The sequence below is a fragment of the Capsicum annuum genome, chromosome 8 (genome assembly GCF_002878395.1).
Source record: "Capsicum annuum cultivar UCD-10X-F1 chromosome 8, UCD10Xv1.1, whole genome shotgun sequence".
Classification (NCBI taxonomy): Eukaryota; Viridiplantae; Streptophyta; class Magnoliopsida; order Solanales; family Solanaceae; genus Capsicum; species Capsicum annuum.
The window spans coordinates 133194777-133205563 of record NC_061118.1 but is presented as its reverse complement, the minus strand read 5'-3'; the positions used below and the strand labels follow the sequence as shown (position 1 = coordinate 133205563).

The following is a 10787-nucleotide window of genomic DNA, read 5'->3' as shown; positions in this document are numbered from 1 at the left end:
ATTAATTTTCTATATAAAGTCAATTAAAATAATAAAATTGATTTAGTTTAAATATTTAGTTGCAATTAATTAAGATAATTTTTTATTTTGTCATGATTTATAATGCATCGATAAAATTTTGAGAGTTGAATAGAACTTTTATCTATTTTTAAAAAATTATTTTAACTTGTTAATTGTTGTGATTTATAATAATTTTTACGTAATTATCAAATAATATATTTACTCCTTGTGTCCCAATTTATGTGGTTTCGATACAATTTTGAGAATCAACTAAATTTTTTATATATCTTTTAAATAATTTTAGTTGTTAATTATTATCATTTGCAGTGCTTTTTCTTTTATCTTAATTTATGTGGCATTGCTAAAATAATGAGAGTCAATAAAAGTTCTATATCTTTTAAATATTTTAAGTTATTAATTATTGTGATTTGTGGTAACAAATTAGTTTTGAACATGATAGCTAATTAAATAAATAAAAAAAATTTACTTTCAATATGCAGCTATAATTAATTAATATAAATTGATAAAATATATTAAATATTTAAACTATTATAATGAAATAATGAAATTAGTATATATTGAGGTATGATATGTAATTAAGTGAAAGTAAAATTTTTTTTGGTAATTGCATAAGAGGAAAGAAAAGAAAAGTAAGGTTATTATGTAGTAATTTAGAAAGGTACTTCTTAAAAGTTGAAATGTAGCGGTGTCTACCCAACATATAATTATCCCATGCCTCGTTAAAACGTACACTCTTCATCTTTTAAAATGAAGAAAAAATGACCTACAAAGTTTAAAAAAAATGACACTAATAAATTGCAAGTTCTCCAACTGAGGCAAGCACTTGGGGACTTACTGGGCGGCTCTGGTGGGTAAGGCTTTGATTAAGCGGATAAAGAAGATAAAGAGGCAACAGTGTGAATGGAATCCAAAGAAGAAACAGAGAGTAGTTTTGTTGATGTAATTTGGTGGAAGAATCCCATTGGTTGATGGGGGCCAATTTTGTGAAAGAGGAAGATGATTGGTGGAATCAAGTCTCCTGTTCAGATCAGATCAGATCAAGAAAGAGGAGAGAGAGAGGAAAAAAGGAAGCCAATTCCATTTTTTTCTCTTACTTACTTCCCCCTTTTGATGTTATCCACAAATCCACCCACAAGCAGTCAGGTCTCTTCTCTTTCTTACCCTTTAATATTTTTTTAATACTATAATATATACTACTATTATTGCTATTGTTTATCTCTATATCTTTATTTAATATCTACGTATGCGTTTCTAGAATTCATGTTTGCCCCTGCCTGCAACTTACATGCCTCCGCTTTCTTCTTTTACATGAGTGTGTGATTTTGGGTTTATTTAATTGATTCTTTCTCGCACAACATGCCCAAAGTTATAATTATTTTCTTTTTAGATTTTTGAACATTTATGATTTTCAAGCTTGTTTGAGCTTGTGTAGAAGAGATACACAGATATTTGAATAAGGAATTGTGAGAGTTGAATATAGTGGGTAGGAGGAATAGTAGAGGTAGATGAAAAAAGTATCGGGGAGATGATATTAGACAGGATATGATAAACTTTTAACTTATCGAGGACATGAGCTTAGATATGAAAGTGCAAATATCGCTTATTAAAGTAGAAAGGTTAATAGCTAATGAAGTTTTGTCTTGCTTTTCAATGGATTTAAGCTTGGTGGGGTATTAGCCTTATGTTATTGAAGTATTTGAGAATAATGAAATTTTTATTTTAAATTTCATCAGAAACAAAGAGTATTATGTGAGTAAGTCTTGGTGGAGAAAACTAATCTATATTTATACATGATAAAATTAGTTGAGGTATATACAAAATGACAATGCATATTATAATTATCAAAGAAAGTGATAAAGTACCCCAAAAGGTTATTTGTTGATGTTGGAGAAGAAATAAATTTATAGTTCCATATAAAAATGTCATAAAGAATACTTCCTCTATTTCAAAATATGAATGAATTACTTAGCTATTTTTTAATGTTCAAAATAAATTGAATTGTTCATTTTTAAGAGAGACATGTTGAAAATTTCTTCTAATTTTACTCTTTTATTTAATAAAATTTTTAAATGCTTCACATTTTCGAGGAGAGTAATTTAAAATAACCTACAATTTATGTTCTAAAAGATTTTTCTCAAAGAGTGTGCCATATCAAATAATTTAATTATCTTAGAATGTAGAGAATATGTATTAAGGAGCCATCACTATTGTGAGAACAGTGACAAAAGGTTCAATTGAGCTCGTACTCGTTCATCCTGGTTATACATGAGCTGTCTAACAAAATATAAGATGAGGTTTGATGGTTTATAGTATTCTTGAATAATGTGATATCATTGAAGATGAATTATTCGGATAGAATTAAATTTTGGATGAATTTAGATAGTTGTGTTTATTGTTGAAATTAACGAGGATGCCTAAGCTTTCCTAAGTAAAGTTATTTAATGTGTGTTGATGAAGGAATTAAGTAAAGTTATTTAATATTTGTGATGATTGAGGAATTAAGTATATGATAAAATAGTCATGACTTGCACAAGCTAAATATGAATAATTACTCTACAAATTTAAGAAGTTTACAACTTCAGTAAATTGGAGTTTTGAGGTGCATAGAGTTTATATAGACCTTATCCCGTATCAAGTAGAAAGGCCATTTCCGAAAATCTCTTGATTCAAGAGAAAAATAGTTCAAAATAATTTAGAAAAAGAAGTAATAGAAATACAACACATAACAAATAACAACAAAAATCTGCAGATAATGATAAGACAGTAACTATAATATAATAATATGATAGTCAAAATATAGGCAACAACAAATGTTAACTAAAATCAAAGGATAGGAAACTATAAAAGTAATGTTGCAAATTTGACAACATAAAAATAAAGTGAAATTAGATAGAATTGTTATGCTTAAATGTAAAAAATCAAATATTTGGACTTGATGTTCTAAGCGAATAGTATAAAATTAAAGATATTACATATAAAATCAAAAGAACTTGAAACGAAAATGTGCTGACCAATATTATTTGGTAGAAGAATATCTATCAAAGTTGAATACAAATTTGTGTTCATTTGATTCTAAATGCAATTCAGTTTTGACCATTCAGTTTGATAAAATTGTATTCATCGGTGTGGAGTCTTCTACCTGTTTCCAGATTGAATTTCTGGATATTCATCTGTGTTTTGTATCTCTCTTGCTAATTCCCTTTAGCAAATTTCTATCAATTATTCCCTTCATTTTAATCCAATTTAATTTATTTGTCCAATTATAACTTAACATGAACTTTTAAAAAATAATTCTTTTTTAAAGAAAAATTATGGCTTAAATTAAGGATATGTTAGTTATACCAAAAATCTTTTAATTTATGGTTTGAACATGCCATATAGAAAATTAAAATTAAAAATTACCTAAAAACGAAAGAGATTTTTTTTTTTTGAAGATGAACCAAGTAAAAAAAGGAAGAAAGTAAGTAATTCCTTTCTTACCACATAAAAATTCAAATTATGGCAATAGGTAGAAATCTATGCATAAGTATGATGGGATTTGTGTTTCGACAATAAAATGACAATAAATGCACATTCAATTTGCCTCACAAATGGGCTGTATTGTTGTAGCATTTTTTTTTTTTTTTTTATAGTGGTAAGGGTGCAAAATTATTACTCCATGGAGTTCGTATTCTTTCGTTCTCAAAATTATTTGATAATGTTTTTTAATAATTCTTAAGAAGAAATTAATAAAAGGCACAAATCAACTAGTATAACCTTATGTCTTGATTAGATAGATCTTCTTCAATTAATATGCGTATAGTTGTAAAAAAATAATTAATTATCTCTTAAAATATTAAATATGTCAATTATTTTGAGACAATTTTTTTTTAGCAAATATGTCAAAACAATTTGAGACGGAGGAAGTATTATTATTGAAATATTAGGATTTTTTTCCATAGTTTAAAATAAGTGAAATTTCAAAGTTTAATGGGACTCGTTTCTGTATTTATCCTTCCTTTAATGAGGTTCTTAACTACTTTATATTTTTTTTAAGAAAATAATTTGAAAATAATCAAAAGGTTAATAATGAAAAATAATCTTTGATTTATTTCTTTAAATATCTTGTTCTTTAGAGCTAGTACTCCCACAATGCACTTGCTAGAAATTGCCTAAAAATCGGTTATTAATAGAGATTTGAACAACCTCACACTATGCCTAGCAAATGGGAGTGATATAGTAATACTAGATGCAATTTTAAAATTTTTGGGTCGCAAAAGGGTTAATTGTTCCAATGCAACCCCACATGTAGTTTATTTGGTGATGAAATTAAGATTTATTTTGTTAAGAATTGTTCATAAATGTTTTTTTTCTAAAGTTTGGTACTTTGGTTGAATATATGGAAAAAGGAACTGAATATAGAAGAGGTAAATGGTAAAAAGTTTGTTAGAGAACTACTAATTTTACGGTAAATGTCCCCGAGGTGATATATTTTTCGTGGTTTCCACATGGCAGGCTGCTTGCTCCGTCATTTTATTATATCATTCCTAATTAATTATTATAAGTTATTTATATATTAAAAAATTAATAATATTTAATTAAAAAATAAAATAGACATTTATGATATGTCTACTTCAATCATAATTTTACTACATCATCTCTAATTAATTATTATAAGTCATTTATACATTAAAAATTAATAATATTCAATCTGTGTTTTTACTATATCATCTCTAATTAATTACTATATGTTATTTATGTATTAAAAATTAAAAATGTTTACTTAAAAAAGATAAAATAAATATTTATGACATGTTTGTTTCAGCTGCTTCAATCATGATATTACTATATCACCTTTAATTAATTATTATAGTCATTTATGTATTAAAAAATTAATAATATTTAATTAAAAATAAAATAGACATTTATGACATGTCAGATTCATCTGTTTCAACCATAGTTTTACTAAATATCAATCCTAATTAATTATTATAATTTATTTAAGTGTTAAAAAATTAATAATATTTAATAAATAAGGTAAAATAGATATAAAAAAATGATAAATTAAACTTTGATGTTTTAAATTAACTTGACGTCTTTGTTGGACAATAAAATTTTCGAGGTCGAAAAATAAATAATTCGAGACAAGAAAAATATTGCACCAATTGATTTATTGATTTTTATATATGAGTGTTGCAATATCTATGAATCCTTTTATTCGCCTTTTCAAATATAAATTCAAGAGCTTAAAGCTTGATTTTGAATTTGAACTTGATTTATTGATTTGAGGGACTTTATCTTGACTTGCGCTTGAATTCACGGGTTTTTGAGTCTGTTCTTGATCTTGAATCTTGATGAATTTGATTTGAATGCTTGAGCTTTATAAAGAAATTGTGGCGTTTGATCCACGAGCTTTCTCTTGCTTCTTGTTAGAGTTCTGGGGGTCCTTTTCTGAATTATGAATCCCTATTTATAGTTGTGGAAAGGGGGAGAGTCATGATGAAGATGGACTTTCTTTGACCAATTAGATTTGAGTGACGTGGCGCCTTTTATGGGCTTTGATTTCATGGGCCTGCTGTATCGTTTTGACATGTGGCATGATCCTATTGGATCGTTCCCTTGACTTGGCATGCCACGTCATTTGACACGTGACGCTTATTTGGGCCTATAGAATATGACAATATCTTGGACTTAGTAAAGTGGACTCATTATTTGTAGCCCAAATTAATGAACTAGCCCAGTAAAGATTGAACTTTATTTAAATCCATACATGTCTGAACTTAAATAATTAATTCAATTATATTAATCCACAATATTTATTTGGGATTAATTTATTTTGAATTTAATATAATTCGAATTTCGTACGGATTTCAATTTAATAAAATTTTATTGCCCACAAAATGTCCCTTACTTCAAGACTTGTCGAGATATTTAATCCTTTTGAGACTAGACTTGAAGTATGATTTATTTAAATATGATTTCTTCGTGCTTCAAAGATTTCCATAAAGCTGAACCCTGCAATTTATATATTGATATCGCCTCTAAAAAAAATCTCTTATTTTTTTCCATGAATCTTCTACACGTAAGACCCATTGGTGAGGCATGACATCCCATTTCAAATAGATTTTGGAAAACTTTTTACCTTACTTAACCAGGAATAAAGCTTTTCCAATTTGAATTCATATTGGAGAAGGAATCAACCCCCAATTTGAATTTGTATGAGAGAAGGAAACGACCTTCAATTTGAATTTATATTGGAGATGGAAACTCTTCCAATTTGAATTTATATTGGAGAAGGAAACAACCCCCAATTTGAATTTATATGGGAAAAGAAAAAAAACTCCTAATTTGAATTTGTATTGGAGATGGAAGCTCTTCCAATTGGAAAAGAAAACAAGCCCCAATTTGAATTTATATTGGAGAAGAAAAATAATTCCCAATTTGAATTTGTATTGGAGATGGAAGCTCTAAAATAACTCCCAATTTGAATTTGTATTGGAGATGGAAGCTCTTCCAACTGGAGAAGAAAACATCCTCCAATTTGAATTTATATAGGAGAAGAAAAATAACCCCCAATTTGAATTTGTAATTGAGACGGAAGCTCTACAATTGGAGAAAGAAACATCCATCCTACAACTCTATAAAAAGAATGTAGGTTCCCACTTTTTCAATATCAATTTTGGGGTTTTCAAGCCATGAATGATATTGAGGTAATTTCTTCCCCCCTACTTTTCTTTTATTTTCGTCACTTTTTTTTCAGCACAACATGTTAATAGTAGAAAATTCATATCTAATTGTAAGAATATCAAAATCATGAACCGTTTGATATTTCAGAAACTAGACATCAAGATCTACGACATATCCAAAATTCAGCATTAAATTCCTTCAATATAATTGTTGACAATCTTTTGAAGTTAGCCTTGAATTTGATCATGCTGAAAATTTCAGATCTGCACGTCTTTACTAAATCTTCCATATCTCGATGTAGGAATGATGAAATCATAAGACGTTTGATTTTTTGTGAAACTAGACTCAATGATATATAACATGTCCGCAATTCATGATTTAATACCTTCAGCATTATTTTAGACAACATTTTGAAGTTGACTTTAAATTTTGTCTTGCTAAAAATTTCAGATCTGCGCGTCTTTATTAAACTTCCATATCTAAAAGTAGGAGCGATGAAATCATGAATCGTTTGTTTTTTCTCGAAACTAGACTAAAAAATACATAACATATTCATGATTTAACACCTTCAGAATTATCCTAGATAAATTTTTGAAGCTGCCTCTGGATGTTGATACGTTTTCAATTTTAGGTTTGCGTGGCTTCACTAGACAAATTATATTTAGGCGTGAGAACGTTGAAATTGTGAGTGTCCTTTTCCGTTGGAAAGAGAATTCTAATATTTTCAACACTTTTGGTGGGCAAGCAAACTCATTTGATCCATCTTTGCTGATCGAGATACTCACATATTTAGGTTGGTATTCCTTCTTTTCGCTCTCATTCCCCTTTTTTTCTTGTATATGTATTTTTTTTTATTTTCGTAGGGTTAAAGAAAATAAAAATATGTAACCATTGATTGAAGACGGTGGACGTCGGCTTAAGGTGCGAGGGTTTAACTTTGCCTTTGTCACCTCAAGACCCGACCAATTTTGCTTGAAGAGGGTGAATATCGGCTTAAGGTACGAGGTTTCATCACCTCAAGAACCGATCAATTTTGATTAAAGTCGGTGGACGTCGGTTTAAGGTGTGCGAGACTTCGTTACCTCAAGACCCGATCAATTTTGCTTGAAGATGATGGATGTCGGCTTAAGGTGTGCGAGGTTCGTCACCTCAAGACCCGATCAATTTTGCTTGAAGACGGTGGACGTTGCTTAAGGTGTGCGAGGCTTCGTCACCTCAAGACCCAACTAATTTTCCTTGAAGATGCAATGATTTTTTTTTTTAAGTATGGGCCCTTTTTAATGGTCAGCTTAAGGTGTAAAGGGAAAAATCTTGTCCATCTTAAGGCATGAAAATTTCGATATCCTTTTAAGGATAAACCCGTGAGAGACCAGCTTAAGGTGCAAAGGGACAAATCTTATCCAGTTAAGGCATGGAAATTTCGATATTCTTTAAGGATAAACCCTTGAGAGGCCAGCTTAAGGTGCAAATGGACAAATCTTGTCCACTTTAAGACATGAAAATTTCGATATCCTTTAAGGATAAACCCATGAGAGGCCATCTTAAGGTGCAAAGGGACAAATTTTGTCCACCTTAAGGCATGAAAATTTTGATATTCTTTAAGGATAAACTCGTGAGAGGTTAGCTTAAGGTGCAAAGGGACAAATATTGTCCACCTTAAGGCATAGAAAATTCGATATCCTTTTAAGGATAAACTCGTTAGAGGCCTGCTTAAGGTTCAAGGGGACAAATCTTGTCCACCTTAAGGCATGAAAATTTTGAGATTCTTCTAGTTGTAGGCTTGGAGAACTTTAGTATTCCGAATCTCATTGAAGAAACTCTCTTTCTTTTTGATGGGTTGCCCCCATTTTGTCACAAATATTTAGAATAAGTCCAAAATTTAATTAGAATAGTTTCATATTTGACGTTCGTATGACGGATACTGTAAGAACATATTATTTTTGACACTCATGCAATTGAACTCAGAATGAGATTCTAAGCGTCTACGTACCTTATTGAAGAGGATCAAGTCACAACGTAATTGTGGGTGAGTGTTTTTTTTCTTTCGTCCTAACTTTTGCCTAGGCCACCTCTTTCAAGATTTTCAACCTAGCGAACATTTAAAGCATTGCACAGTTTATACTTTCGTGGGGCAGGAGTGGACATACAATTTATACTCGTGCCTTAAGGAGTGTTATCTTCCTTCAAGGATAGTACTTCTTCAAGAACTTGGCGACCAATTTTCACGTTGTCTGCATCGACAAGCTAGTAAGCACTATTTGAATATGCCTATTGTACGACATATGGTCCATCCCACTTTAGGATAAATTTCCCCCTAGCATTTTCTTCGTCAGTGAGTCCTTTTTGAATAGCCAGTCTTAAAAAAGGTATTTGACGCTCGAGTGGCAGGACTGCTTCAACTCCGAAAGCAAGTGAGTATGGGGTTGCTTGCGTTAGTGTGCGGTAAGTCATTCTATATGTCCATAAAGCTTTTTCCATTCGTTTATGCCAGTCTCGCTTGGACGTGGAGACGACTTTCTTCAATAGATTGCATAAAAATCTTATTAAACGTTTCGGCTAGATCATTGACGACAGCATGGTACATAGAAGACTTGCGCTGCTTGAAGCCAAAGAGGTCACAAATCTTATTCATCAGCTTGTTATCAAACGGCTTGCCATTGTCGATTATTATATATTGACGGATTTCAAAGCGGTAGATTATATTCACTAGGATGAAGTTCGCAACATTCTCCTTCTTTACTTCTTTGAAAGCAACAGCTTCGGCCCATTTTGAGAAGTAATTTATTGCGGTCAAGATGTATAAATGTCCACCAGAAGATTCCGGTAGTTGACCAACAACATCCATTTCTTAAGCATTGAATGACCAAGATGCTACAGTTGGGTGTAGTACTTCAGGAGGTTGATGAATGAAATTCGCATGGAATCGCAGTCTTTTACCTTCGTTGGCCAATAATATCCCATCCTTTTAATGTGAAAATGGAACTTCGGTCCAGACTGATCCACAAACTTCCGAGTGCGCTTTTTTATATGTACTATAAACATCATATAAACTACCACATATGCACCCTTATTTCTAGTCAAATATGAGTGTTTTGCACGTGTGCTTCATGTCAAGCTATATGTAGAGTATTAATATCTTGATCGTCTCCTACGATGTGAATTATCACATCACGAATAATAAAAAAATAATAGATAGTAATAGATCAGAAATTACAACAAAATTAATTGATTAAACTTAACCTTTACACAAAAATTCTTCAAAGTCAGACCAAATATTCATCTTCCACTGTAAACTCAACAAAATAATACGATAATCAAGATATCATAACAATGAGATTAAACCTTAAGAAAAATCCTTAAAGCCTGGCCAAACGTTAATTTTTCACTTGAAAAACAACAAATAGTAACAGAACAAAAACTACAGTATTCGAGAATATTACAACGATATCAACAAAGCTAACCTTAATGCCAATTTCTTAAAGTCCAACGAAACATTCATCTACAACGTAGACTTGAACATAACAGAAACTACAACAAAATAATACGGTAATCGAGATATTAGAACAATATGATTAAACCTAACCTTTTATGATTGTAGATGACATCTCTAGAGCTCATAAAAAAATAGTTATTAAAATATCTCTGTTAATAAATTTTACATTATGAAAGTTATATTATTGTAGAAAAAAAAAAATCTCCAATACCTTTTCCTACAAAAAAGGTTAATCTAAACATGAAAGTTTTTTATTTTTATGTTGCGAAAGGAAAAAAAAAAATTAATTATGATATCAAATTAATACTACAACATAACTTTAGGAATTTGAATTTTTTTTCCTCAAAAATTTAAAGTAACATGTTTTCATTTTTTTTTCCTTAAAAAATTAAAATAAGTTGTTTTTTTTGAAAGTTTAGGATAATTTTTCGGCTTTGTGTTTTTAAAGGAAAAATTTTCAAAAGATATTTTTTCTTCCCATATATTATAGAAATTCTTAATTTTAAATGTTATAATATAATAATTAAAGAAAAACAGTAAAAAGACGATTTTGTTAAAAGCACAAATTTATAATGAAGGGTAAAAGTTCAAATCACATTTCCAAGGG

General features: G+C 29.9%; 1 protein-coding gene across 3 annotated transcripts in view; it reads left to right on the top strand.

Moving 5' to 3' along the window:
* The first annotated feature begins 733 nt into the window (after positions 1-733).
* The window catches only part of LOC107839098, a 30263-nt gene continuing 20209 nt past the window's right edge, over positions 734-10787 (top strand). Inside the window, exons 1-2 of one of the 3 annotated variants that reach the window (XM_047394453.1) lie at positions 734-1164; positions 7319-7480. In XM_047394453.1, coding sequence (XP_047250409.1) covers positions 990-1164; positions 7319-7480 — 337 coding nt within the window. In that variant the 5' untranslated portion in view covers positions 734-989. Of the gene's footprint in view, positions 1165-6726; positions 7481-10787 lie in introns of those variants that run through there. The other 2 variants (XM_016682456.2, XM_016682457.2) reach the window with 2 other exon arrangements.